Raw genomic sequence first — 27,636 nt, forward strand, 5'->3', positions numbered from 1 at the left:
CATCGAACTCGGTATCTGACTAGTCATGATCCGAGCGGACCGGAGTTATATTTCATTCTTGATTTCCACTTCTTGTTCATCTCTATTTGCGCCTACCTCCCTATTTTTTTTTTCAGTTCATAGAGACCCTTTGATGCGTGGTGGTCCATCACAGTCGATTCGGAATCAGTGGCACAAACATGGTTTGGGGTGTTATTTTACGAGCGTAAAAGGCGGACGTGGTAGGTCTTCGGTACAGGACGTGGGACGAATTACTGGAACCATGGCCATAGGACCTGTGGTCAGGAGTGTTATGGAGTTAAAGGCGGTTATGTGCGATACTCCGTTTGTGGTTTTTATTGTGGTGCTTGTCTATATCTGACATAGGGGCACGGTTGGTGACCGGGCGATGAGACGAGGATGGATGTCCGTTGCTCACACTCTTCGGGAATTACTCGTTAGTTGATTGCAAACCAAGGTGCAGGTGTTATCCCCGTTGAGAAACCCCATCAGCATACATGACATAAGCTGCCTTTTGGTACGGATCCTGGAAGCGAAATGGCAGGAGCGTAGAGGCGTTGTAGTCAGTTTTACGTTGAAGTTTGCTTTAATCTCTGCATCGGTCGTCGACGTAAGGTTTGCGTGCGAGCCCAAGTAACACACGCCATCGAAACCAATGGCATAAAGGGAACGCGCGATTTCTTGGTGCACATACTTCGTACGAGGAGCGGGAGACGCAACGCGCGAGAGCTTGTGGACGCAACCTTTGCGTTATCCTACAGAAAAGTCCCAAGCATTGTCATCATCGTCAAGACGTAGGGCCTTCGCCATGGCCGACACCGACACCGACATCGCCAACGCCAACACCAACATCAACGACTACGACGACAAGGAGGGCACGGCCTCGCGTCAAGCTCCCGACGGCGCCGACTACGCTGACGGCGACGCCAAAGGCAACGGCAACGGCACGCGAGGAACAAGCCCCGGTGATCCGAGCCCGGATGGACAACAGCCGAAAGTCATGCCGGGCGGCGAGTCGGGCTACGAGCCGTGGTATCCGAGCAACGTCGCCATCGAGTCGTTCGTCCAGGAGTTCATCACCCGCTTCTACCAAATCTCGGACGACCCCGGCCGAGACGAGGAGTGGGTTAACTGCTTTGACGCGCGCGCGACCGTCACGATCGGGAACGAGGTCGCCAGGGGGGAGCAAGGTCAGTTTGTATCTGCATCACAAGCTTCGCGTATTTGGTCTGACGCCTATTTTTTTTTCCTTTTTTTTTTCCAGAGATCCGTAAGATGAGGAAGCGCATGTGGAAAGACGTCGAGGCGCGCAAGCATCGGGTCGCCAAGGTGTTTCCCGGCAGCTTCTCCGCCGAGGTCGCGGCGATGCACGAGGCCGAGTACATGCTGTTTGGGGCTGTTGCGTACAGGATGAAGGATGGCAAAGGGGATGCGGTGGCCAGATGGGCCGGGCATGCGCAGCTGAAGAGGGACTCGGTGACGGCGCCGTGGCGCATGGTGTTCTACCGCGTCTATCTCCAGCAAGAAGAGCCAAAGAGTTGAAAGATGGGGCGCTCGGGGCTCGAGCCGAAGCGGAGGCCCACCAACCCGCGCTTCCTTCCCGCCTCAGCTCGATCTGTTCTCTCTCCGTATTTGCCGTTCAGACGAACGGAAGTGCGCTAGCTACAATTAGTGTAGTTACTACGGACCTCAAACCCGAACTAACTTCACGAGGCGGCGTTCGTCTTGTCATGTGGCCTCTGTCCTACCCTCTCCCGCCACACGCCCTTGCCAACCCAACCGTTGAGGGCCAGTGTTAGTTACTAAGCAGCTGCTTCGCATGTCATTGCTCGTCATGAAGTCGGTGCTTGTGCGTTGCGATTCCCATTGCAGGCGACTAAACTCACCCGCCATCTCGCGGTCGGAGCGAAGCGTTATTTGCGACTTACTCTGGTTCGAGGCCCACCGCGCTGCTGCTGAGGCTTCGTTTATCAATTCGCTTATCGAGACTTGGGAGCCTGCACCTGCGAGAGGAAAATGACGTGTTGGCCGCTGAGTGTCGAGATGTACTGTGTAGCGTACTATTAACTGATGTACGAAAAGTAGTAAGGTAGGTGCAGGTATCTACAATAAAATGTATGCGTATACAGTACTGAATTAGGTGGAATAAACTGCATGCTCTGTATAAGTATGCCAGACTAACGCATATCCAAGTACCGTACTTCGTGTGCGGTGAATGAACCAGGCCGTGCATAGACAGAGTTGTTGGGGAGTGCGGGGTGACGTTGGCGTGGCTCCACCGAATCATCCGGGCAGAATCACGCCGAAACACGTCTTTTCCAGGCAGCCGACGACTGCAATCGAATTCGGTGGTGTCCAGACTTTTCCCGACTTTTCTCCCTGACCTAGCCTGACCAGAGGTCACTGGTGAGGGTCAGCACCAACTCACCGGAGGTCAGGGTTCGCTCCGCGCCACGAAACCTTGCTGGATGACCTCGGAAACGGAATGACGTAAGTACGGCACATCTGTAACTATGTATGTACCGTACATCCGTACACGCCTCCAACTGCCGTGGACAGCCCAGTGGAGCGGGCGGCGTTCCGCTTGGATACCTGAAAAGAGTAACTACATACACAACCAAGGTACTGTACTCTGCCTATACTAAGGATGAGGCGAGTCCCGGGAAGCAGCGGCTTGAGCCTGCGCCAGAAGTGGACACTAGGGTCCTCCGATACGTTCCCATGACTCCCTAGGCTGCCTGCACGTGTTGGCTCTGTTGTCTTTTTGAGATCTTGCTCGGCCAGGCCCGCAGCCGCAAGAGCTGAATTCCCACTCTCTTTGCAACAGAAGTTCGATACCTTTCATGCTCGGTAAATCTAACGAAACTATCCGCACTCTTGCTCTTTGAAGTTTCACTCCCGCCCCAGTTGACGAAAAGCAAAGCAGTCAGTGACACCCGGCAGCAATATATATATCCGCCCCGTTCATCATTAGAATTCCGATAGCGCTGATGCTCGTCTGAAGATCTCTTGGCGCTATTCCCTTCACAGCTTGATAGCCCCCCAACATCTAAGGTAGCGCATGGGCTCGACCCCACCAACCCTGAGACCCCAGGCACAAACCCCTCCTGGACTTGCCGTCTTGGGCCTGCCTCCTGCAGCAAGCCCCGCCTTCCCGTACCCGGTACACGACGCCTAGCGGGTGGTTGCGCCTGTCGGTCACGTCAATCCCAAGCCGCCTCGCTACGAGTCACACAGCCCAGCGGGAAAGCACCTGGGCTCTCCGGCTACACAACCATCCCTTCTTCCACCACTTTCCTAAGCATAACCGTCATCATCCACTCCTTACTAACAATAACGGAACCAACCAGACCAACGTTTGCCTTTCTTTTTCTTTTTTTTTCCTTAGCACCTTTTTGCATAGTCGGGCGTTTGTTGTTTCCTTCTAGGCGGTAACGTTAGATTGCCGCCCCTATTCGCTTGGCCAGGGCCTCCCATAGACTGACAACCCGAGGCTGCTGCTCTCTTCGAGTTCCAGCCGCCTTGGATCGTTCGCGTATATTAGCCGTCAAACAACAGCCTGGCGTTCTACCACCGTCCTACCTCGAACGCAGTCGACTTGCAGCCGCTCCAGTTTCCCAAAAGGCTCTGTCTCCATTTATACTACGGGCCTCCTTCGGCATCGCTTGCTCGCCGGGCACATATCACTCTTGGCTTGGCGCGAGGTGACGCTACTACCTCCGCTCGGGCAGGCCGCTGCTCGTCGTGCTCCTCCGGTTGCCGTTCATGCCAGGTACGTCTGGGTGGTCCATCACCGCGGAACTCCCCGCCCAAACAAACAGCCTTGGACCTTTGCGTGTTCCAGACAAGCGATTCGCGTCCTTCGCACATAACCACGGCTGAATTCAGGCCTGGGGCTGACCTCTCCATCCTGAGACAGGCTCGAAGAAGGACCGGAAGAATGGCAAAGAAGGCGGCGGCGTGGTCGCAGCGGTGACGAAACATGGTGCCAAATTCTCGTGAGTCTCCTCGGTGCTGTGGTGACTGCCGGACGAGTCTGTCGCCTTGGCGGGGGTGCCCGAGGCTGACCATGCCACAAGCAGCGGAAATGCCAAAGTACCTTCCCCCAACCCCTCGCCCGTCATCTCTCCCGAGATGAAACCCTCCAGCCTGTCTTCGAGCGACAACCACACCGCCTCGCCGTTGCTAGACGCGGTCTCCTCGACATCATATGCAACTAGTAACTCACCGAGCACGAGGGAGTGGGCAAGAGGGCTTGGTGCCGGAATGGCCGGGTCCCCGGGGAACCTCATCAGCCTGGCGGGGGAGTCCCCGCCCACGGCCCCGTCCTCTTACGAGGACACGCGCGGGATCCGCTCCGGCTGGTCCTCACCGAGACCGGCCGGAGGCTACTATCCGTCCTCGGTCTCTCCGCCAACCGCCGGCCGCCGGCCGCTGAGCTTCCACATGGACAATCAGTACTCGCCTCCGGATCCCCATCTCCAGCTCGCCGCCGCCGCGGCGAGACGCAGCTCGATGCACTCGCATTATGCCCAGCTCAGGGCTGCCTCCAATCCGCCTCTTCCGCACCAACCGCAGCCCCACTTCTATGGCGCCCCTGCAGTCGACCTTGATCTGCAGCCACAGACGGGGATGAAGGCCGGCGGGAGAGGCTACTATTTTGGCTTTGACACCCTCTCGCCGCAGGATACCGACCGCGTGCCTGGAAAGGACGCAGTGATCCTAGCCGGATATGAAGGAGGGCTCGAGGTGTTCTCAGTCGGGAAACGGGGCCTCGAGAGCGCCGCCAGCCTGAAAGGGCTGCGCGGAGGCGTCTATCACGCCAAGATACTGCCGTGGACGCCCGAGAGCTCTGGCCTGTATCCCCTGGTCGCCGTGGTCATCCACGGTCCAGTGTTCCCGCCGTCGGCGCCCGAAGGCGCTGCCGACGGAGACTACGACGCGGTCTCTGCCGAGAGGTCGGAGGCGATGAGCAACGCAAGCCCCGACCCGGCGACTAGGAATCTTGGCAACCGGGTTGCCTCTGGGTTTGTCGACTCTTACCAGACCACGGTCGAGGTTTTCTCGTTGAAGACGGGTCGTCGAGTGAGCGTTCTCCTCGAGGCCCCCAAGGTCTCCCTCAAGTCGCCCATCACCAGCCCGGGCTTCAAGGCACCTCCGCCGACGGGGGCATTCCACATTCATGCCGATGGCGGCAATGTTGTCGTGTCCTCTGGCGTCACGGGTGAATGCTGGATCTACCGGCAGGCACCCGCCGCTAACGAGCACCCGTTCCACTTCCGTTGCCACGGCAAGCTCTGGACCACGCTCCAGCAACCGCCCAAGGGAGGAGAGGCCGCCCAGGAGTCGGAACGGAGCCGTTCCCCTGCTCCTTCACGTCCCCGGCCGCAGGTTGCGATTCTCAGCGTCAGCGGCAGATGGATCGCCTACTGTCCCGCCGCTCCCTCCTCCCAGATTGCGCTGCGGGCGCTGGTTCCCGTGCCGACGTCCGGTCGCGCGCCCGGCCTGGCATCGGTGACCCCGCCGCAGCTGCCAACTGCCAATGTCGATCTCGACCTTCCCCTGACAGAGAGCGTCGTGAACAGGATTATGCGAGACGCTACGCAGGAGCTGATTCAGGGGGCGAAATGGGTTGGCAAACAGGGCTGGCAAGCGTGGAACAACTATTGGAATCCGCAACCGAGCCAGCCGCAACAGCGCTCGCCGATTCTCGCTCCGCAGAGCTGGGGCGGAACGGGGGGTACGCGGGCCGATTCTTCGCAGTTCCCACCAACGCATGGTACGGTTGCTCAGCCCATTGCCAAGGAACCGGGGCTGGTCTCCATCTTGGATCTCGAGACCCTTAGCTCCTCGGTCAACCCGCATCCGATCGCGACTTTCGCTATCCCTCACGGCTGCAGCTTCCTTTCCTTCTCGCCGACCGGCCTCTCGCTGTTTAGTGCGAGCAGCAAGGGCGATGTGCAAAGCGTCTGGGACCTGATGCGGATCCAACTCACCAAGTCTTCGCCACTGCAGGCCGCCGGCTCGCCCTCGGGCGGACCCCGGGTGCGCCAGGTCGCGCAGTTTTCCCGGATGACGGTCGCGCGCATTGTCGACGTCGCCTGGACGCGCCCTAATGGCGAGCGCCTGGCCATGGTCACGGAACGTGGCACCGTCCATCTGCTGGACCTGCCGTCGAGCGCATTTACATGGCCCCCTCCGCGCCGCAGGCGGGGCCAACAGGCTCAAGCTGCGGCTTCGGAAGGGCCGACGACTTCGGCAGTTTCAATCGCGTCAAATGCGCTGAGCTCAGTTCGTGAGGTTGCGCGCCCGCTTATCAACCGCCAACGGAGGAGCAACCCCACCACGCCGGCGACGACAGGCGCCGGGCTCGGGGAATATGCCACACATGGCGGAAAGGTCATCGCTGCGAGCATCAGCCATTCGCTAGGCAAGACCGGCAACGCAATCAACCAGCTTCGGCACACTGGAGAGAACAGAGTCTCCCTCCCGAGCTCCTCCTCGCTCCCCGGGTCAGCTTGCGTGATCTGGGTTTCTGGCAAGAGGGCCCACTCGCTCTTCGTTCTTGGTGACGGCCTTGTTCGGACATTCCCGGCTAAGAGTCGGCGGGCGCTCTCAGGGACTTCCGACAAGCGTGCGCCGCGTCTTTCCCGATACGCCGACTTCCAGGTTCCGCTGTTGCCAGACCATGTCTTGTCCCCGCTAGTCAAGCATATCCTGGAACCGGACGAGTACCTTGACGTTGAGAACCTGGACGCAGCCGACAACACCTTGGTTCTTAACCAGGCCCGGCTACGCACACGAGTGCAGGATCTCAGCGCTGAGTCCTCTATCCCCCAGGCCGAGATAGAATCGAGTGCTCCGTATCAGCCGTTTCACACGGACAGGCGAGTGGCGCTGTACGAACTGGGTCCCGCCCAGCAGGAGGCGGATCTCACGGCTCTCATGGCAGCCACTTCGCTCGACGAGACCCCGCAAGAGTCCACTCCGCGCCGCAAGAAGGGCTTTCGACAGGCTCAAGCCCAAGATACGCCGGCCGCCTCATCCAAGCCGTCCGGCCCGTGGGTATTCGGCCAGCCGATCCAGGCGACCAGGCTCGACCTCGGTGTGCCTCAGCTACTCGATGACGACCCGTTCAGCCTGGCCCTCGACGATTCGCGCGCTCTGCCAGCATCTGCAATGGAGAGGATCCTGCAGAGGACGGGCGACGACGACGCGCAGATTGTGGTGACTACCCGCCGACGACGGGGGGCCGCATCGTTGCAGGATGAAGATGGGTTCTTCGAGGATGACTGTGAGGTCCTTGACTTTGCGGATCAGCGGGTCTAAGGAGCGTCCGGGTGGCTTTGGCCCCTGTGCTGCTTGATTTAGCCATCACGCCCCGCGGCTCGGGTTCGGGATCGGTCTTGAAACCGGGTCTGTCTAGCGGTGTGTTGTGTCTTGGATGCGTCAGTCACGATTTTGGACGTTGCCGAGCCGTGTGTGGGTTGGAATGGTATCTGTTGTGCAGAGGGTCCGTTGTATCCGGACCAGTTTGCTCACTGAACTGCGTTGGGGCATAACAAGGTATTGGCATTCTTCCAGGGCAGCGGTTGGAGACAATCGACGGTTTTCTTGTGTGTCTCGCTCCACTCCTCCGTTTCGGTTCGGCGCTTTGGGGTTCGGCCTTGATCGGATTCGGATAGGGTTACCTGCTTTTCATGATAATTTGTTCCTGAAGAGGCTCGCCATTGCGAGCATGGTGCAGTGCCTGACTCTTATCTGGTTCTGATAGCGCTATTGGATGGGCTTAGGGTTAGATAGATATCTACCTATCAAGCGACATGCATGTCATTGACAGTATAATATCTGGTCTTGTGAAATGGAAGATGGAGTGGTCGTGTCAGCGTGACAGGGCCGAGTAAACATTTCTTACTGGCCCGAGCGATTAAGTGGAAGGAGGCGGTGGCATCTACGGACGTACGTGTACGCCGTAGAGAACCACTATACCGAGCCATCAACGTCACGGTGGACAACTCGCTCACACGCATCTGCCTCGTATAAGGAAGCTGGTGAATTAGTTTCGTGTTATTCATTCTGCAAACGTCGTCCTCATACCCCAAGACGCTTCAGAGCCCGTATCAACCCCCCCTTCCCCCTACCCGCCACGGAGCGACATGCAGAACAACCGACCGGCTCACAAGCATATTATATTAGCCGTCCGACCAGCCTGCCAGAACAGAACAATATAAAATCGTTTGTCAGGATCTCTCCTCCTCGACGCTCCGAGGCGCGTTGATTCACCGCTGCTCTCTCTCTCTCTCCCCCTTTGCCCCCTTTTGGCAACCGAATCTGCGCCCCGTTCTCGTCCCCCTCCCCTTCAAGCCTTCTTCTTGGCCGCGGCGGCCTTGGCCTTGGCCGCCTTCTTCCGGTTACTGCGGATCATGACGACGCTGAGGAAGGAGCCGACCACGGCGGACCCGAGGAGGATCAGGATCACGGGGATGCGGATCGCCCAGACGCGCGGGGGGAAGAAGTTTTGGAGGGGGTGATCCGAGTCGACGAAGGGCTGTTGTGTTGAGGTTTGCTTTAGTATTCCTTTTTTTTTAAAAAAAAAAAAAGAGAGAGAGAGAGAGAGAGACAAGAGAAAATTATGAGGAAATGTGATAGGGGAATGCGAAGATGCGTGGGAGGCGGGCGGGCGCGTACCATCAAGAGGGTCCAGATGGTGTAGTACAGGAAGACGACCGAGGCGGCCACGAGCATGGCGAGGCCGACGAGTTTGTCGAGCTGTCGTGGCCGTGGGATAGCATGGTTAGTTTTGAGCTTTGTTACTGAAACAAAAAATAAAAAAAAAAAAAAAAATAAAGAGAGAAGGGGAAGTTGGCTTCGTCTAAGTTGATCGACCGTGTCGACTGAAGGGGTCATGTACCATTGTCAAGAGCGGTGATGGAAAGAGGAAATTGATCGGGGTCTGGTGTTATGGGTGGGAATGAGCGATGTCGAGAAATTGGCGTAGTCGAGTTGCCGGTTTGTTCGTTTGGGTGTTCTTTGTTGAAAGCTGTCGTCCAGGTCCCGCGCCAGCGAGAAGCGTTGCGCCACGGTGACCTTCCCGAAAATGCGGCCAGGGAATCTCGCGTTGGTCAACTTACTAACGTTACGGACGTACTCCGTACTCCGTAGCGCGTCCAGTAACTTAGTTACTAACGAACGTTATTAGTTAGTTACACAGTACAGCTCGCGGCCAGAACAAATCTCCCTCCCCCACCCCCCGGCAGCAGCCTAACGCAGAGTGGGGCCGGCTCTCGTCTTGGCTGCACCAGCCTCGTCAAATAACATTTTTGGCCGAGGCGTTCTTCCCGTTGCTTGCTCGACGAAATAACAAATGTCATCGCGCTTGCCTTGGATCCAACCTGGGGCACCCCTCGCTACCATTTGGAATCTCGGCTTTTGCAGATTTGTCCTGTCCATTGACAGGGCAAACTCTCTGCTCTCTTCGGGAAGCCGCTTCTTTTCCTGACTGAACCGCAGAAAAAGAGATGGCGTCGTCCGACTCAGAAACGTCGGCGCGCCGCCCTTACTCCCCGGACGACGACCGTTCCCCATCCCCCGTCGACCGCCGTCGCTCCCCGAGCCCTCGTCGTGGACGGTCTCTATCTAGGGACTCGAAAGCCTCGCGAGACTACGACCGCGGCGTCTCACCCGGCCCCAGAGATGCGTCCCGCAGTCCCTCCCGCAGTCCCTCCCGCGACAGGTCCCCCTCGGCGAGATCCCCTAGTCCGCCTCCTCGAAGGCGGTCGCCATCACCCCGCGATCGCTCCCGCCCGCGCTCTCATGACCGGTCGCCCGCTCGGTCCCCCCCGAGGAGACGCTCCCCTCCTCCCGCGCGCCGCGATGCCGACAGGTACCGGCCGCCCAAGAAGGAGCGCACGCCGCCGCCAGCAGCTCCCGCAAAGACGGAGGAAGAGAAGCTGGCCGACGCGCGGGCCGAGTACCAGAAGCTGCTGAACATGCGCAGCCAGGGCGTCTACCTGCCGCCCCACAAGCTGCGCGCCCTGCAGGCCGCCATCACCGACAAGAGCACCAAGGAGTACCAGCGCATGGCCTGGGACGCCCTGAAGAAGTCCATCAACGGTCTCGTCAACAAGGTCAACACGGCCAACATCAAGTACGTGGTGCCCGAGCTCTTTGGCGAGAACCTCATCCGCGGCCGCGGCCTGTTCTGCCAGAGCCTGCTCAAGGCCCAGCACGCCAGCCTGCCCTTCACCCCGATCTACGCCTGCCTCGCCGCCATCTGCAACACCAAGCTGCCCCAGGTCGGCGAGCTTCTGGTCAAGCGGCTCATCATGCGGTTCCGGAAGGCCTTCAAGCGTAACGACAAGGCCGTCTGCCTCTCCTCGACCATGTTCATCGCCCACCTGGTGAACCACCAGGTCGTGCACGAGACGCTGGCCGCCCAGATCCTGCTGCTGCTGCTGGCGAAGCCGACCGATGACAGCGTCGAGATCGCCGTCGGCCTCATGCGCGAGGTCGGCTTGTTCCTGGAGGAGATGTCGCCGAGGATCACCAACGCCGTCTTTGACCAGTTCAGGAACATCCTGCACGAGGCCGACATCGACCGCCGCACCCAGTACATGATCGAGGTGCTGTTCCAGGTGCGCAAGGACAGGTACAAGGACAACCCGGTGATCAGGGAGGAGCTCGACCTGATCGAGGAGGAGGATCAGATCACCCATCGCATCGGGCTCGACGAAGACATCGACACCCAGGACGGCTTGAACGTCTTCAAGTACGACCCGGACTGGGAAGCGAACGAGGAGGAGTATAAGAAGCTCAAGGCGGAGATTCTGGGCGAGGGGAGCGACGAGGAGGAGGAGGACGACGATGACGACGAGGAAGAGAGCGACGAAGACGAGGAGGACGAGGAGCAGAAGGCGCTCGAGATCAAGGATCAGAGCAACGCGGACCTCGTCAACCTCAGGCGCACCATCTACCTCACCATCCAGTCCAGCGCCGACCCGGAGGAAGCGGCGCACAAGCTGATGAAGCTGCGGCTCCCCCCCGGCCAGGAGCCCGAGCTCGTGTCCATGATCGTCGAGTCATGCGCGCAGGAGAAGGTCTATCTCAAGTTCATGGGCTTGCTGGGGGAGCGGTTCGCGCGGATCAACCGCATGTGGATGGAGCTCTTTGAGGAGTCCTTTATGAAGTATTACTCGACCATCCACCGGTACGAGACCAACAAGCTGCGGAACATTGCCCGCTTCTTCAGCCACCTGCTCGCCTCGGACGCCATCGGCTGGCACGTGTTCTCGGTCATCCGCCTGACACAGGAAGATACGACATCGGCGAGCCGCGTCTACATCAAGATCCTCTTCGAGGACCTGCAGGAGAACATGGGCACGGCCAAGCTCAAGGCCCGCATGAGCGACGAGGCGCTGCAGCCGAGCTTCCAGGGTATCTTCCCGCACGACACCGCGGCCAACCTCCGCTTCGCCATCAACTACTTCACCGCTATCAAGATGGGCTTCCTCACCGACGAGATGCGCAACTACCTCGCCAACATGGCCAAACCCACGCTGCCTCCCCCGGTCCACGATTCCGACTCGGATTCCGTCTCGAGCTACTCTTCCTATTCGTCATACTCATCCCGCTCCCGCTCCCCGTCCCGGTCTCCGTCCCGGTCCCGGTCCCGGTCCCGGTCGCGGACTCCCCGCCGGGCCATCGACCGCGGCCGCGGCCGGGGCCGTTCCGTCTCGCGCAGGGGCAGGTCGTACTCGCGCAGCCGCAGTTACACGCGCTCCATCTCGACGGGTCGCTCGCCCTCCCGCTCGCCTTCGCTCTCCCGCTCTCGCTCCCGCTCTCGCACCCGTTCCCGCTCACCTGTTCGGCGCCGAGCCGCCGCCAGGGGCCGCCGTAGTATAAGCCGCACGCCGAGCCGAAGCCCGAGCCCGAGCCGTACGCGGGACGGTCGCGGTCGCGGTCGCGGTCGCGGGAGGAGCTACAGCCGCTCGCCGAGTCCCTGGTCAGCATCACGCTCGCGCTCGAGGTCGCTCTCGCGGTCTCGGTCTCCGTCGCCGGCGCGGCGCCGCGGCCGCTCTTATTCTCGCTCCGTCTCACGCTCGCGCTCGCCATCCCGTTCCCGGTCCCGGTCCCCTCCCCGCTCGCCATCACCCGTCGCGGGCGCCGCGGGCGCCGCGGGGAAGCGTCGCAGGGGAGGCTCGTATTCGCCCAGCCCGCCGCCCGCGAGGAGGCAGAGGCGGTACAGTCGCAGCCGTAGCCGGTCGATGGAGCGGGGCGGGGGCGTGCCGGGGGGTGGTGGTGGTGGTGGTGGCGGCGGGGGCGACCGAAGGGGGAGGGGGGATTCTTACTCACGGTCCTTGTCGAGATCGAGAACGCCGTCGAGGAGTCCCTTGCCCCCGCCGTCGCCGTCGCCGCCGCCGCCGCCGCGAGGGGCAGCGGGTAATGGGAGAGGTGGTGGTGGTGGTCGTCGTGGTGGCGGCGGCGGGTATTGGGACGATGACCGAGACGGGTATAGGAATGGTGGGTATCGCGATAGGGGCCGGGGGCGCGGCAGGAGCCGGTCGCCCCGCTCGCCGGCGAGGAGTCCGGCGGGACCGAGCGGCGGGAAGCGGAGGAGATATTACAGCGATTCGCGGTCGAGGTCGCCGGGCCCTTCTAAGCGGGGAAGGGCCGACTGAACATCGGTTCGTTCAGGAGGTAAGGCCAGACCTGGGAACCTGGGGGGGGGGGGTTAAGAGGGGAGATTGTACAACCCATGATACCATTGTTATCAGGTTAATCAAACTTTGGCGGGTTTTCCTTTTCTCATCAGTTTCTCATCATCTTGGGCCAAGGTTGCTTGCTTGCTGGGGCGGCTCCGGCGTGCTTTCATATCATTGATAGTCGACCACCCGGATACTCGACAGTCCGAAGGATGGATTATGGAATGTGTCCGTATAGCCTGCTCACGCAGGTCCTCTTTCTGCGGTAATCGGCCTTTACCGCGGTGTAATTGATAAAGTACCCCGCCAAGGGCCGGACTGTCACTTTTTTTTTTTTTTCCTTTTGAATGGGATAGGTCAAGATTACAGAGTTGTCTATCGACTGCTGACTACAAGCAATAGCAAGTCCTTGGAACGCACGAAACACAGAGCAGCGGTGATCTCTGAGCTTGCTCCCCGCCGATGACCGCAAAAGTCAAGTCGTTGAGAGCGCTCACTTATACGGATCGCAGTTCGTCAAAAGGAAATGGGATTCCTGCAGAGTCGTGCAATTCTTGCTCTCATGATTTCATGAAGAGAATGTTGACAAATGTGGTATTTGCGCAGTGCGAGGCCTCTGCGGCAACGAACAAAGGCATCTACGCTCTGTTTAGCGTATGTGCGCTTCTCCCGCCTGCCGTTGCCGTGTTGCAGCCGTTAACTAGGGCATGACGACGCCATCTGCATCGGCTGTGTTGCCGACTACATACAGTTCGACACTGCGGCGTACAAAAACACTACTCGGTAGGCGGGAATGTACGGAATACTATTGTACTTTTGTACTCGGTAGTTATGGTGTGTGGTGTTGGGATTTGTTCTCGAATCCAGGCTCGGAGCCAATGGGAGGAGTCGAGCGGGAAAACTTGGCTTTCTGGCGCATTTTCAATGGGGGTGGGGCCTCCGAGGTCCACCGTAACTACCTGTATAAGGGCGCAGCAGAGCGCGCTCGATCTGCCGCGCCTCGCGACTCGCGCTCAGACATTGTGAACCAGAAAAACCAGCGATGACGGACCTTGGCCCCTCTCTCTTTCCCCCCACTCTCGTCCCTTCTCCTTCCCGTTCCTGTAACAATACCGAACAACGCGTTGCTCGGCCGGTACGGTCATTGACCGATGCGAGTTTGATTCCCGCAGCGCGCTGACGACGACTCTCTCTCGAGCCAGCCTATCATTGGACCGCCCGCTCTTGCACCACCTAAACAATTCTCGACGTGCGACACAGAGCAGGGTCGAGACAATGTCCCATGACGAGCCCTTACGAGGGAGGAAAAGCGGACGTACGTATACGGATTGCTCCGGTATACGGATTACTCCGCAATCCGTCCACTTCGATTGTTCTCCTCGCAGCGCGCCGCCTCACCGCATAGTTACCGATTGACCGAGGGGCCCGTCATCGGCTCTTCCGGACGGTCGCCGAGCCGCCGCGATCCTCCCAGCTACGCAGTCATTACGTCTCACGTACATAGCGGTTGTGGAGTAACGTTAGTTAATTGATCCGTCCGGTATGGGTATGGATGTGCATCCATACACACAGAGACCGCCCGAGACCTGGAACTGGGAACTTAACCCGCCCGGAGTGCCCCGCCCATGTCTTGGACTTGTCCCTTGGTCTGCGCGTTGACGGGGCACGGGGGAGGTAGGTACGGATACTTTTGTTGGTGCACAAGCACGAGGTAGATTAGGTAGGTCTTTAGTATCTCTTAACCCATCTCTCTACGCAGCGGGAGATCATCCAGCAAGGTAAGATATGTAGACGAGGAAAAAAAGAAGGGGGAGGTGTTTGGTGGTTACGCACTAGCGGGTATAGGGCCCCCGTTACACTGCTTTCCCACCGAGGCGGATCTCCGGCGTTGCCCAGCATCGTCCAGCTTACCTAAGTGTACTTCGTACTTGCACCTACGGGATTACAAAGTAGCCGGCACGGGATAGTGCCTGTATGTAGGGACACAGACACATACGTGAAGTAGGCGTGCGTGTATGTGCAGTACATACCCGCCCTCTCTGGGCGTAGTACGCAGTAACTACTCGGTCGGTGGTGGAGGACCGGCCGGGTCTCGAAAGAGGCGGCGGCGGCGGCGGCGGTAGCAGCAGCAACAGCCACGGCCTGACCTACGACACCCTCTCAACACGTTGCAGCGCACCGTGTCTCGACTCGCACGCGCGAGAGAGGATAACCCATCACTGCACTCGTGGTTGGACGGTGGCTGGCTGATTGGATGATGATTGGATGAGCGCGACGAATTGGCGTTTCGTTGATTGCTTTTTCTTCCCTTCCTTCACACAGGAATATTCTGTATGTATGTATGCATGTACGGATCCGTACATACAGTCTAAAGTGGACAACTCTTCCTATGTCTTTCCTATTTTCTGGAAGATATAAGAAGGGGACAAGACAAGAAGAGAGACGAGCGAGAGGGGGGTGAAATGAAAGTGAAAATGAAACCGAGCCCAATGCTCGATAGACGCCGCCTGACGTTGTCTCTGGGCATGTGCTGCATCCTGCTGTCCAAGCGTGCGAGACTGCAAAGTCATTGCGTCATGCCCGTGTCCGAAGCGTTCCATCAGAGACCAGAGCAGAGAGGTTCGAGGCTTTCGTTTTCTAGATTTCCAGGTTTCCGTGGGCCGCTGCTGGGAAGGGTATCCGCCCTGGATTAGATACACGATGTACTGTACGGATTACTGTACTCTACCGATGGGGAAAGACGATGTGATGAATTCATCATAGCGGATCCGGCCCCGTGTTGGGGCCTGGCCTCGTGACCGTTGTTGCCGTGTGCCTGTGCCTGGATGTGCCTGGGCGCGTGCCTGGGCGCGTGCCTGGGCGTGTGCCTGGGTGCGTGCCTGAATGCCGGAACGTCAGTCTGATCGGTTATTCGCACAGACGGAGAGAATTACTTGATAGTTAAGATGATGCATATAGCGTTGATCCGGAGGGAGCGACCCGGTGTCTACCGCGCGGTTGTTTGAAGACAAATTCGAAGCTTGACGCTAGCGTCAGTTCAGGGGACGGCTACGCAATATATATACGGACTACAGTAGTGTATAGCCCTCGCTCGGAGCTTTGGCAGGTGAGTTGACTTGTCTCGGTAGTGTGTGGGGGTGTGCCCATTCCTAGGTATTTACAGTACCCCGCCTTTTTCCTTCCTTTCAAGCGATGATGGAGCATCGCTGTTGAGATGTGAACATCAACACGCGCGGCTACACAGCACCGTGTAGGCACGACACTGTACCGAGTTGGCAGCGTACCTACCTACTGTGTAATGTTGCGAAATGGGGAAGAATGACCCCGTTCAAGGTTCGGTACGTGGTGGTTCGGTAGTGTAGGTAGTGGTGGGCCCCGCGCCTCACCTGGTGTCAGAAGTGCTTGTCCTCTGTAGCTCCGCTGTACCTACTCTGTAGCTATGTAGCACACGACGCGGGCGCCGACCCGTCGGGATTTCTCTAACCTTCAACAAGCTTCTCCGCCTCATACCATAGCCGAGTCACGGAGTGTATTCCGTGCATGTTTGTAGATACTACGCCGCGCCGCGCAAACAATCACTCCACTGCCTCCTTCGTAGAGGTGCCTATCTTCCCCATGGAGAAGAGCTCCCTAGATACCTATCTGCCTTACGTATGGTACGTACAATGCCTGCACACTACAAAGTGCAGTAGACTTTCTTTCGCTGGTCAGGCGTGCGGAACAAATCGAAGCATCATTGAATGCGGTATTCGTCCGCATGTTCCCTTCTTTTTCTTTTTCTTTTTTTGATTTGTTTTATTTTATGTTATTTGATTATTTATTTCTTCGAATGGATCACATCTCGCGTCTTCGCTCAGGACCCGAACCAGATTGGGGCCAGCCCCAGTGAGTGGTTGTTGTTGCTTGCTCGTGCGATCGCTTTACCAGAGTACACTACTATGTAGGTACTTGAGACCGGAGAAAAGGCAGCGTCTGGGGCCGAATCCAGTTGGTTCCCTTTACGGCTACGGACAAGGCAGCTGCTCGAGTAAAATATCCAGGCCACTCAGCAACTTTCGGGCAGCCACGGCTGGACTGCAACACGCGCCGGGAGCATAAACATCGTTGCAGGACAGCTGCAGTCGTGCCTCGCTTCGCCGCTTGTTTGCGGCATCTCCCTTTTACGTGCAGCAGGATCGCCTGCCGCCTCGGAACGTGCCATCTCGATGGCCCGAGTTGGCTATTCGACAAAGGAATTGAGAGAGCGCAAACCCCGTTCGTTTGACAAGGTGGGACCTCGGTGACGCAGACCAAGTCGCCTGACACCGCCACGATTGCTCCGAAGTTTGAGCGAGCTCACTCACGCATTGCGGCAACGGCCAAGCGACAGAAATGGGCATTGTTCGACCCGAAAGTGTTTCTGGATGCAACACGACATGGCACTGGCAGGGGTTCTCTCTCTCTCTATCTCTCTCCCCCGTAGTGAAGCCGTCCGGGATCTCTCCATTTGCACCACTCAGCCAAATAACGCGATTCGTTGCCCGACAATGCTCGTGCTGTCTGCAGCCCGGCTCCTCCATTCGTGACAGGGACAGAAAGAAGAGCAGCCAAGTTGAGATGACCTCAAGAATTCGAAAATGCGGCGGGGCGCACGGTGGACAGATTATTCCGTAGCTACGCTCTGGGCTTCGGGCGATGATCTAAATTAAATCATCTAACCCACAGTCGATTGCATCGAAAAAATGCATGCAAAGGGTAAAGTTAGAGTCTGGAGGGTAACACCAGTTTGTGCTCCCTTGCTCCTCTCCCCCTTCCTCCCCCAGAGGCCCTGCTCATGTCGCGCGGAGCTGGTCAATGCCACAGTGCAAGCTTGTAGCGGCGTTCATCTGCCAAATCGGCCAATCACAGCACCCGTCCGTCGGGGCCCATGTCAACAATGGCAAAAAAGGGAGCACTCCTGAAAACGGGGAAGGACCCTGTGAGAAAAGGGCAGGATCTGACTGAGATGAAGATGAGATGAAGATGAGATGATAAAACACGAAAACAAGAGATGGTGGCCACCCGGTAGCCGGTTCAGAAATGCAAACGATATACAGGTTCGGGGGTGGCGACCAACCTGAGCCCTCGGGTAACAAAACGTTCAACTTTGTATCCCGTGTTAGTTATTGCCTCAAGCCGAGGCCATACACTACATCCCATTGCGGAGGCGGGCATTGACGATTGAATGCAACGCGGGGATGGCGCCCTCTCGCAGTACGAAATGATGGTCGAATGAAGAAAGGAAGCGAGGTCCCTGGGGCCTGGTTAGTAACTCAATGTAATCCGTGACATCCACTAGTGGAGGACCTTACCAGGCATTACGCCGTACTCTGTAACTAATTACGGCGTGTCCAGATTGATCCGTCTAGTGGAGTCTCGGCCGGTGGACCTTGGGGGATGTCTTAGATTTCCTGGCTGCAAGCCAACTAACTAACTAGTTAACGGGAAGAGCCACCGAATGCGTTCCAGGGGCTCCCGCCGTCGCTGGCGTGTGCACCACCGTTGCCCAGCCTGTCGGTCGATGGCCTAGCTTAGGTACAGTACGCTAGTGAGTGTTCCCACTCGCCGGAAACCGTCGTGACCCCAGAGCTTATCCCGTACTCTCTCGATCGAAACTTCCAGGTCGCCCTGCACACAACACTTCACCCTAGCTTCCGTTCACGCACCCCCCGAATCCCGCTCAGTCGTTCAGTCTTTCATTTCTTCTTCCCTTTTTTTCTGTCCCGTCACTTCATCACCACGTGCTCCGGCATCTGATTTGAGACTCCTCTTCTGGACGAGCTGCAGTCCGGTCTCTCAGGCCTCTGTCACCAAGCCGCCCTGCAGCCTCCTGATCTTGGGCAACCTCGAGCAAGAAAGTCGTGGTGCCTCGTCCCCCCTTGTGCCAACACCTCATTTTTTTTGGCCCTCTGGAACGTCATTTCTTCGCTTCACTGCTGTTTCGATCGTACCCCCAACTTCTTGCCACGACCGTTCCGTTTTTTCCGCATCGCTTCTGTTCGGCCGAGCATTTTCCATTCTGTTCCCGCCATTGCCTTCTGGGTTCGACGCGAATCGGCCACAATCTCCCAACCCCAAAAAGAAAGAAACAAAGAGAAATAAAACAAAAAAAAGAAAAGAAAACAACCGATCCCGCTCGCTCCGCGTACATCTCTCACGGGCACCACCATTTGGACGTCCCGATGTTCTGCGTATAGCGGCCGAATTTGCCAGCGTCGCTCGCAGGCACTTCCACCTCCCGACGAAGTCTCAGATTGACAGGCCGTCTGCGGTAACAGTGGGCTGCTTCTCTGAGACGAACGACGGGCCAGTCTTCCTTTGCTTGGCCGCAGGCGTCCTTCGATTCTAGTGTGACACATTTGTTGAAGGTTTCCTTACCCTAATACGAAACCCTATTGCCATATCTCTCTACCTCCAGCTCCGGGATTGGCAGGTGCGTGTTCTTTTTTTTTTTTCTCGTCTTTTTTGGTGGTTTCTCTTCACTTCGGCTGGAAAGCAGCTCTGCGGCGTTGCTGCCTCCCAGCGCCGGTTAACTCGGCGGCGAAGCCGTCCTGTTATGCGTTGTTTGTACTAACGGGTTGCACCGAGCAGGAATCCTACCGATCCGAGCCACCTAATCTCCACCGTCTCACTTTCGAGCACCTTCCGAGCAGACCTTACACCTCGGGGCTGCAGAAGATCTTTCCTTTGTATCACGGCGTTGTTCAACCTCGCACCGATACGCCATGGCAGCCCTTGTGCAGGGCTATCCTCATTCGTCGGGAACAGTTACGGGGCTTCAGACACGACCATCGTCAGCTTCGGGGATGCTGCAGTCGCTTCCGGCCCAGTCGGGCACTTCATTCGCTTCTGGGAACTCCCACAGACACAGCCATCACGGTTTACCTTCGAACACCGCGCCAGCCACGTATCATGGCGGCTCGGGCGCTACACAGCAATATCACCACAGAGGCATGTCCAACCATAACCCGGCGGCGTCTTGGCAACAGTCCAGGACGCAGCGGACGACCTCTTCGCCAGCGGTTCCGACTATGCAGTCCCTCGATTACCTACAGCCTGCGGTAGTCCGGCCCTGGTACTCGGCGAGTGCGTCCATGACAAACCTCCCTAGCACCGCGAACTACGGTTCGCAGATGGGCGTTGGCACTCGCGACGACTCCGGCTTACCGGTCCCCGGCACCCCGAGGCCTTCGACTTCGCCGCGACTCTCCCAACCGAGCAATGGCTCAACGACGCAGTCGTCGCTTGCGCCCGCGGCTCCTCTTCGGACGGCGCCGGAGAGGTATAGGCGGTCGACGTTACGTGGAGATTCAACGGGAACGGCGACGGGCGCAGCAACTAGCGCCCAACTACGGGTCCCACACTCGGCCGTTTCAAATCGGCCAAACAGCTTTGTCGGCTCGGCGTCTGGATCAGCGATTGACGACGCAGGGTTTTCTCACAATCAACCCCACGGTGAATTCAGGAGGGTCCGCCGGCGCAGTATGCCCGCGTTGGATTCTCCCGGCTTTCCCATTAGCCTAACCCCGCACGAGCTTAAGCAGCTGGCAGGGTCAAACCACCCCAGGAACGCGGATTCGGACGGCAAGGCGGGCAAAACTGGTAACTCTCAAAACACCGGCGACAAAACCAGCAATGATGAGCAGGCTGGGAGTGGCCGAATCGCCGAGGCAAATGCCTCCCCCTCTTCTGTAAGTTCCCGCCCCCTTCCCTCCTTTGCCTGCACCATTTCCCCCCGCCGATTGTCCAATCATGAACGGCGCCCTGCCTCCTCGACGTTCAGCATTAACACGAATTTCTCCTTTCCCGATTTAGTCCGCCAACCGCAACGGTTCCGACGCCGCTGCCAGCCCCACCATGTCTCCTTCCCCGGACCCGGCTGGTGCTGCTGGCCAAGATTCCGCGCGCGTCGTCAGTATTCCACCGCGAACCTCGTCTACCGATGTCGCGCACCCCAAACGCGCCCCAACCCCGTCGCCGCTCTCAAAGCCCGTGACAATGGACACGGCGGGGGAGAGCGACCAGGTCGCGGATGCTCCTGGCTCGGCGACACAGGAACCGGCGTCGCCACCTCGTTCTGAGAGTCCGGCTGCCAAGCAGTTGGCGGCGATCAACGAGAAGAGAGGCAAGTCCAAGAGCAAGACTTCGCGGCTCCGCCGCGCGTTCTCATTCGGGAGCGCCGCCGAGTTCAGAAAAGCCGCGAATGACAGCGAAGCTACGGACAATGGGGCTGGGAAACTCCACAAGGACCGGATTGCGGACGATGCCTTTGATGAGGAGCAGGCACGAATCGCCGAGCGGCAAGAGGCTGCCGGGATCGGCAACAACATCTACTCGGGAGGGAGATTTTTCCATGGATCCACGGATAACCTCTCGATTTCATCCACGGCGTCCTCGGCCTCGATTATGATTCGGAAGATGGGCCGCGGCATGAAGAAGGGAACCCGATCGCTCGTTGGGCTTTTTAGACCAAAGTCGATCGTCGGAACTCCGGCGGCAGACGAACCCCCGGTGGCGGCGACACAGTCTTCTGTCTCCATGATCACCGCCGAGGCTGAGAGGGAACGGGTCAACGTCAGCGCCGACCCCAAGGCGCAAGGTGGCGGTACTGGATTCCCGCGGTTGGAACGGAACTCGATCGACGCGTCTAAAGTGCCGGCGGTCGGGGCGGAACGCGCAGGGAGCTCCGAGACGGATAGCACGAAAGCCCGCAAGAGCATTGTGGGGGGCGAGAAGGAGCGGGCCGAAGTCCTGGCGGCCGTTCGCAAGGGGATCTTGAAGAGTAAGTTGACGTACTGGCCCTGGAATCCGTGCCCTTTGGCCAAACTGACGGTCTCAGATCGCACTGGCTCCTCGAGCCCGTCGCCTCGGCCCTCGGACCCCAGGGGTTCTGCATTTGATTTGCCCAGCGTCCCATCGGTCACAGACTCGCCGAACTCCAGCGCCCCCAGCACCCCTAACGAGGACTCGCAAGGCCACCGGCGGCCGGGAGCCGTGACGATTGGCAGCGAGGACTACTTCGTCTCGGCGCTCCGGCTTCGTCAGGACAGCAACAACAACAACAGCAACAACAAGGCGACGCCCGGTACGCCGCAGAGCACGAAGCGCTGCACGACTTTCAGCCCGCGGATTGTCTTCTTTGAGACGTGGCCGAGCCAGGAGTATGACCGTCGCGGTGATATCGCTACTTGCAATCGCCTGACGCCGATGCTGGCTCAGCAGATCAAAGAAGAGCTGAACTCGTTCAAGATGGTGAGTGTCGAAAAATTCATGAGCGGACAGTACTGGCTCACTATGAGCAATATGGTGTGCTGACCGGCTTCTCAACTTAAAACAGGAAATGGAGGTTCATGAGAACTCGAAAATCTACACGCACTTCTTCTGATGCAGGTACATGGTGCCGACGCAGCCTTCTCCCTCTCGGCTCAGTTACGATATTTTGCCCTTCGGTACATGGGGGCGGTGATGTTCTGCCGCGTGTTTGAGCGGGTTTTACATTTACCGCGGCGTTTCTTCTGTTTCGGGGACAGCATTGTTCGGTGTCAGGGCGTTTTTTTCTCTTGCTCGTTTTTTTTTCTGAAGCATTTCGATCTCGACAGTCCTATGCGGCTAGAATCTTGCACAGCGCAGCACAGCGATCCTTTAATTGCACACAGCACTCGGTCGGCCTCGTCTCGTATTTATTTTTTGTTATCGTCAGTCAGCGTCTTTTCGGGCCGGAATTTTCTGCGCCGATGCGCGCCGGCCCAGGGTTGAAGCGGAAGTGGTCGCATATGATGGGAGGTTGAGCGGATGGCGATGGATAAGCGTCTGCGAGGATAAACGAGGTGGGGAAGAGGGGGGCTGGTGCGAGGCAGCAAGCAGTGGTGACAATGGGTGAGGAAGGGCTTCAGCCTCTTTCAGCGGCCCGGCGATCTGACGGAGTTTATCTGTTCATACGGCGACACCGAAAGACGGCGACATCGAGGACTTAAACGCGTCTCAGCGTTTCATGCACACGACATTTGTTTGTGTCGTCGGTTTCCCTTTTCATCCGGCTCTCGTGATTCTCGCCGAAGACAACTCTGGTTCTCTTTTTCTTTTTTTTTTCTTTTTTCTTTTTTTTTGCAGACAGGGCTCTTGTCGGAGCGGTCTATCATCTATGTCAATGGGGGAGGCTTAATCATGGGTTCATTCATCTTTGTTCCTCTCAAGTTATTTGCTCTCTTATCCTACAGTCTTCCCTCTATTTTTTTTTTTTTTTTTGTGTTAGTTTGGCCGTCTTGTTCGGTGTCAGATATTCAACGTCTGCGCTGCCGTCATCATCGCTGCTTCGTTGTCGATCGGCTTAGTTAGAAAGGAATATGGAAAGCACAAAATGGAAAATATTTAGCGAGATATTTCGATCTCTTACGTGTCTATCGCGTGGAAAGCAGTACAACTGGCTCTCCCCTTTTGGTTTCCGCACGCATTCCTCGGTGAGTTCGGTGAGTGTGCAAAGATGGCCAGGAATCAATCAAGACTCCCGTTGCAATGAGGTACAGGTACAGAGAGTTACATAGTACCTGCATTATACGTTAAGGATCTTCGACGCGCGAGATTGGAGGGCTGTTATGATAGCAGCACGCCGAGATGGTTATTGTGCCCACGAGTAAGGCATACGAACCTACCAGGCTGGCTATACCGAACGGCCTACGTCACCTAGGTAAGTAAGGTAGTAGACCGTTTGAGAGTTTACGAAGGAAAGTAAGCAGCACAGAACTCCAGGTCTCTGCCTCACCACTTCCACGTAACGGATTCTGCTTCCATATTTCCAAGTACAGTACAGCGCCCCGCCAAAAGCCCCTTTCACTAAGGATGTACTTGTTTAACTCTTGTTGGAATGGGTCCCTCCCCCCCGGTTTTCTTCTTGGAATTCGGCACGGTGTTTCTCTGGTTTTCGTTCTTGTTTCCTCTGGAGGGGAATTGATGGATGGTGTGCTGCATCTTTCCGGCGTGGTCACGCCGCATGGCATCATTTAGAGAGGAGGGCCCGAGGGGACGGTCCGCTCAGGTGATCTGGCGTTTGTGCTGGGGCCCGGCCGGCCTTGAACGGGTGGGGCACGATTGCATGATAGGGGCAAGTGGAAGTGTGGTGGTGTTGCTCGTTCCAATGCTCGTTCATCCGGGTCGGATACGAGAATCCAGGCATTCTTAGCGGCGGTTTGTTTTTCTCTTTTCTTTCGTCACGCAGTCTGATATTCGGGTGGCGTTCCTTGACGCAGTAGTGGTGTCCACAGTGGTGTTAGGTGAATGGGAGCGCCATGACCTGATTGATTAGTGTCCACTTCACAGTTGAGTGATTGTGTACGTTACTGTAATACGGATTTACGTTACAGGTGCGCTGGTATCCCTTGGAATTTGTGGGCGGAATAGTGTACGTACAGTACAGTACTTACCGTACCTGAGTTCCGCCAGTGGCTGAACCAAATTAGTTATTGGTTGCCTCGTGTCAGCTCTCCAGCAGGGAATTGCATCAACTCAGCGCTCCATGCTGACCCTGTGGCCAATTGTAACGAGCGGTTCGTCAGGGCGGATGGTGGGGTTTGTTCAGCCTTGCAGAGAAGGCGAGTTGCTTCCCTCAACTTTTTTTTTTTTTTTTTTCCTTTGCTCGGGGTTTTGGCAGGATACATAGAAACGGGCCACCCTCGACATTTCATCGTGAACCTGGTCGCGCAAACACTCTGCACGAGTCCGACTAAAAAAAGGAAAAAAAAAAGGGAAAAAAAGGGAAAAATAAAAAAAAAAAAGAGAGAGAGAGAGACAGAGACCCTGGCGGCGGGTTTGTTTTCCGGACTCGGCGCGTCGATTGCGCGGGTGTGGCCGGTTGGCCGATCGAGGTCATTGTTCTCGACCATGGCATCCGCTGCGACGCCAGTGGCTGCGGCTGCGGTCAAGAAACCGAAGCTCCATGGCCGCGCCTTCTACGAGAGCATCGGCTCGCCCAAATACATCGTCGCTCCGATGGTGGACCAGTCCGAGTTTGTCGGTCTCTCCGACGATCCCCATTTTCGTCGCTCTGCTGCTGTGGGGAGGCTAACTAGCGTTCTGCGATATGCCAGGCCTGGCGCATGCTCTCGCGGTCATTCCTCCCGGAGTCGGAGAAGTCGAGCCTACTAGCGTACTCGCCCATGTTTCACGCTCGCCTCTTTACCGAGAGCCAAAAATACCGCGACCAGCACTTCCAGCCGACCAAGCCCGACTCGAACGACCTCTTCCTCGACGGCAACCCCGCCATCGACCGTCCCTTCTTCGTTCAGTTCTGCGCCAACGACCCGCAGGCGCTCCTCAGCGCCGCGAAGCTGGTCGCTCCATACTGTGACGCGGTCGACCTCAACCTTGGCTGCCCTCAGAACATCGCCAAGAAGGGCCGCTACGGCTCGTTCCTGCAGGAGGACCAGGAGCTGATACACCAGCTGATCAAGACTCTCCACGAGAACCTCGAGATCCCCGTGACGGCCAAGATCCGTATTCTCGAAACAAAGGAGGCGACTCTCAAATATGCCCAGAACGTGCTCAGCGCGGGCGCCAGCATCCTCACCGTACACGGCCGGCTGCGTGAGCAAAAGGGCCATCTCACCGGCCTGGCCGACTGGGAAATGATCCGCTACCTTCGCGACAACCTGCCCCCAGAAACGGTCCTCTTTGCCAACGGAAACATACTCCAGCACGAAGATGTCGAAAAGTGCCTCGCGGCGACCGGGGCGGACGGCGTCATGAGCGCGGAGGGGAACCTCAGCAACCCAGGTATCTTCGCGCCCCCGCCGCCGGTCGGTCAAGAACCCCGCGGCTATTGGCGCGGGAAGGACGGCAAGGGCGGGTGGCGCGTCGACGAGGTCTTCCGCCGTTACCTGGACATCATTCACCAATATGTTCTGGGGAAGCCGCCACCGCCGAGGAGGCCGCTCTTCGTGCCCGGCGACGACACGGCCTGGATGGATGAGGAGATCGTCCTGCCGTGCGTCGACGGACCCGAGGCGAAACCCAAGAAGCGGCGGAGCGAGGTCGGCAAGGAAAACCCGGCGCTCGTGGCCGCCAACTTCATCGGCATGCAGCCGCACCTCTTCCACCTGTTGCGGCACCTTGTCTCGCGCCATCACGACGTGCGGGACGCGCTCGCCAAGACGCGGCTCGGAGAGATGGACATGTACGAGGCTATCTACAAGATGGTGGAGAAGAAGGTTGCCGAGGGCCTGCTCGAATACGAGAGGACCGGCGGCAAGAGTGTCGAAGAGGACACGCCCCCGCCGTTAGGAGAGGGGGAGGAAGACGACCCGGACAGCTCGGCTCGCGCGGTGCGCGAGTGCAAGCGTCCTTGGTGGGTTGTCCAGCCCATCGTCCGGCCGCTGCCCAAAGAGGCCTTGGCCAGGGGGGCAGTACAGATGAGCAAGAAGGAAAGAAAGAGGATGGCCGCGGAGCTGGAGGAGAAGGAAGAAGCGGACGCGAAACGGAGGAAGGAGGCAGTGGGGGATGAGCCTGCTGCCCAGGCGACGGCAGTGACGTCGCTGGAGAAGCAAACAAGCTATCCGTCTACTCAGCTGGTTAGCGGATAAAAGAAGGTCAAAACGGAAAAGAAAAAAACAAAAACGCCATAAAGGAGTGATAGCACGGATGAGCCATACAAGAACCGATTTGGCTTCTGGGGCGGCAGCGCTTCCAGACAAGAAGGCCGGCCCGGTTCACCCATTCGCCGGTGAGCGCCATCCCTCACGGGAGTTATGACCCAGCAAGAGCGGCGATGGTAGTAGTTTGAGCGAGCCGGCCGCTAGAGGATGTCGACGCCGTGTTAGAAGATAGGCAGCGCTCGACTGCTGTGCTGTATATGCGGCCAACCCTCCGCGCGGTGGCTTCAGAGCCTTTGCAAGGTCAAAGTCATCATGGTCACATCGACGACCGACCCGCGCCGCATCTAGTACGCATCAAGGAAGCGTTTCGCACACGCACACATCGGCCGTCCAGTATCTGCTGTGCCACACTCCGACTTGACAACCTACGTCTCGTCGGTGCTCTTTTTTTTTTTTTTTTTTTTTCCTGTTGTACAGCTGCTGCTGCGCCTACACTAGTTGTTCTCAATCTAGGCCGAAGAAGTTGTTCCCCTCTTGTCCACCCTTGCCATCATTATCGTCTCTCGTTCACCACTTGGTTTTCGTTCTTGTTTTCTCTATTTGCAGACGCGGATGCCATGGGCTCTTGGTTCTCTGCATGCCGATCCGAGTGAAGAAAATGCCGACGCATCCGACCTATTTATCATTTCCGCTCTGGCTCGGGAGCATAGCAGCAGGAGTTACAACACACACTCCGGTGCAATTGGAATTGGTGCCGATCCGCGATCCCACACTCGCGGATTTTAAAGTGTATGTCCGGGGTAGTCCGTACATACACCGCATACATACCTACATAATCCGTACATACTTTACACTCCACTAATAACCGCACTAACCGTTGACTAGAAGCCAGCGCCTCGCCTTTATTTGTATCCTCGAAAAGAGTATTCCGTCGTGCACCGACTACGCGGTAAACGAACAAAACGTCAACGCGAAGTGGCAGGCTCTGCCGGACCGTGCCAGGGCGCGTATCAGTGGCTGCAGGTGGTTCAGCACAACCCGCCGGTCGGCGGTCCAGTGGCGAATGAGAAGCGGTCGCCAGGGACCGTCAGCATTTGTGTGGGATTTGTGTGGGAGTACGGAGTACAGCCCGCCGCAGGATCCCCTGCAGCGCCGTGGCGCTGTACCGCGGCTGGCAGGGAGACGATGGCACCTCCTGTAGTAGCGCACATGGCTACCTACCCGCACGCCCATTGCAAGTACGGATTAGTGTATGTGACAGTACGGAGTACAATGCCACCACAGCCTGCCCAGGGGGAAAGGTGGGGTGGGGGTGTTTTTTTTTTTGGGGGGGG

General features: G+C 57.8%; 8 protein-coding genes across 8 annotated transcripts; 7 read left to right on the forward strand and 1 right to left on the reverse strand.

The window, feature by feature from the left end:
• Positions 1-1,000: 1,000 nt before the first annotated feature.
• Positions 1,001-1,542, forward strand: P884DRAFT_274231 (uncharacterized protein; the record flags this gene model as incomplete). The annotated part of the gene is made up of 2 exons (XM_069442695.1): positions 1,001-1,190; positions 1,265-1,542. 2 exons carry the CDS (start codon positions 1,001-1,003, stop codon positions 1,540-1,542), a joined length of 468 nt encoding a protein of 155 aa, XP_069301950.1.
• A 1,864-nt stretch (positions 1,543-3,406) lies between these two features.
• P884DRAFT_10301 (uncharacterized protein) lies at positions 3,407-7,572 on the forward strand. Its single transcript, XM_069437034.1, has 4 exons — positions 3,407-3,431; positions 3,545-3,772; positions 3,920-3,998; positions 4,080-7,572. Exons 2-4 carry the CDS (start codon positions 3,766-3,768, stop codon positions 7,327-7,329), a joined length of 3,336 nt encoding a protein of 1,111 aa, XP_069301951.1. The 5' UTR covers positions 3,407-3,431; positions 3,545-3,765; the 3' UTR covers positions 7,330-7,572.
• A 787-nt stretch (positions 7,573-8,359) lies between these two features.
• On the reverse strand, positions 8,360-8,907 carry P884DRAFT_188550 (dolichol phosphate-mannose biosynthesis regulatory protein-domain-containing protein; the record flags this gene model as incomplete). The annotated part of the gene is made up of 2 exons (XM_069437370.1): positions 8,360-8,548; positions 8,689-8,907. The coding sequence occupies 2 exons, from the start codon at positions 8,905-8,907 to the stop codon at positions 8,360-8,362; spliced, it is 408 nt and encodes a 135-aa protein (XP_069301952.1).
• Positions 8,908-9,518: 611 nt separating this feature from the next.
• Positions 9,519-12,442, forward strand: P884DRAFT_296044 (uncharacterized protein; the record flags this gene model as incomplete). The annotated part of the gene is made up of 3 exons (XM_069444383.1): positions 9,519-11,861; positions 11,921-12,238; positions 12,365-12,442. The coding sequence occupies 3 exons, from the start codon at positions 9,519-9,521 to the stop codon at positions 12,440-12,442; spliced, it is 2,739 nt and encodes a 912-aa protein (XP_069301953.1).
• On the forward strand, positions 12,339-13,033 carry P884DRAFT_253866 (uncharacterized protein; the record flags this gene model as incomplete). Its single annotated transcript, XM_069440839.1, has 1 exon — positions 12,339-13,033. A coding segment is annotated over exon 1 (337 nt), but the record flags the coding sequence as incomplete, so codon positions are not given.
• A 6,492-nt stretch (positions 13,034-19,525) lies between these two features.
• P884DRAFT_190262 (uncharacterized protein) lies at positions 19,526-22,104 on the forward strand (the record flags this gene model as incomplete). Its single annotated transcript, XM_069437504.1, has 4 exons — positions 19,526-20,410; positions 20,535-21,501; positions 21,559-21,971; positions 22,057-22,104. 4 exons carry the CDS (start codon positions 19,526-19,528, stop codon positions 22,102-22,104), a joined length of 2,313 nt encoding a protein of 770 aa, XP_069301955.1.
• Positions 22,105-24,459: 2,355 nt separating this feature from the next.
• P884DRAFT_234855 (dihydrouridine synthase-domain-containing protein) lies at positions 24,460-26,724 on the forward strand. Its single transcript, XM_069439927.1, has 2 exons — positions 24,460-24,722; positions 24,800-26,724. The coding sequence occupies exons 1-2, from the start codon at positions 24,594-24,596 to the stop codon at positions 26,288-26,290; spliced, it is 1,620 nt and encodes a 539-aa protein (XP_069301956.1). The 5' UTR covers positions 24,460-24,593; the 3' UTR covers positions 26,291-26,724.
• Positions 26,426-27,158, forward strand: P884DRAFT_10373 (uncharacterized protein). The gene has a single exon (XM_069437037.1). The coding sequence runs from the start codon at positions 26,560-26,562 to the stop codon at positions 26,953-26,955; it is 396 nt and encodes a 131-aa protein (XP_069301957.1). The 5' UTR covers positions 26,426-26,559; the 3' UTR covers positions 26,956-27,158.
• The last annotated feature ends 478 nt before the right edge of the window (positions 27,159-27,636 follow it).

The sequence above is a fragment of the Thermothelomyces heterothallicus genome (assembly GCF_042370625.1).
Source record: "Thermothelomyces heterothallicus CBS 202.75 unplaced genomic scaffold P884_scaffold_1, whole genome shotgun sequence".
NCBI lineage: Eukaryota > Fungi > Ascomycota > Sordariomycetes > Sordariales > Chaetomiaceae > Thermothelomyces > Thermothelomyces heterothallicus.

Coding starts and splice junctions, on each gene's coding strand:
- P884DRAFT_10301 (XM_069437034.1), top strand. Junction 3,999..4,079: donor AAACATGGTGCCAAATTCTC/GTGAGTCTCCTC, acceptor CCATGCCACAAG/CAGCGGAAATGCCAAAGTAC.
- P884DRAFT_234855 (XM_069439927.1), top strand. CDS start 24,594: ATGGCATCCGCTGCGACGCCAGTGGCTGCGGCTGCGGTCAAGAAACCG. Junction 24,723..24,799: donor TGGTGGACCAGTCCGAGTTT/GTCGGTCTCTCC, acceptor GCGATATGCCAG/GCCTGGCGCATGCTCTCGCG.
- P884DRAFT_10373 (XM_069437037.1), top strand. CDS start 26,560: ATGCGGCCAACCCTCCGCGCGGTGGCTTCAGAGCCTTTGCAAGGTCAA.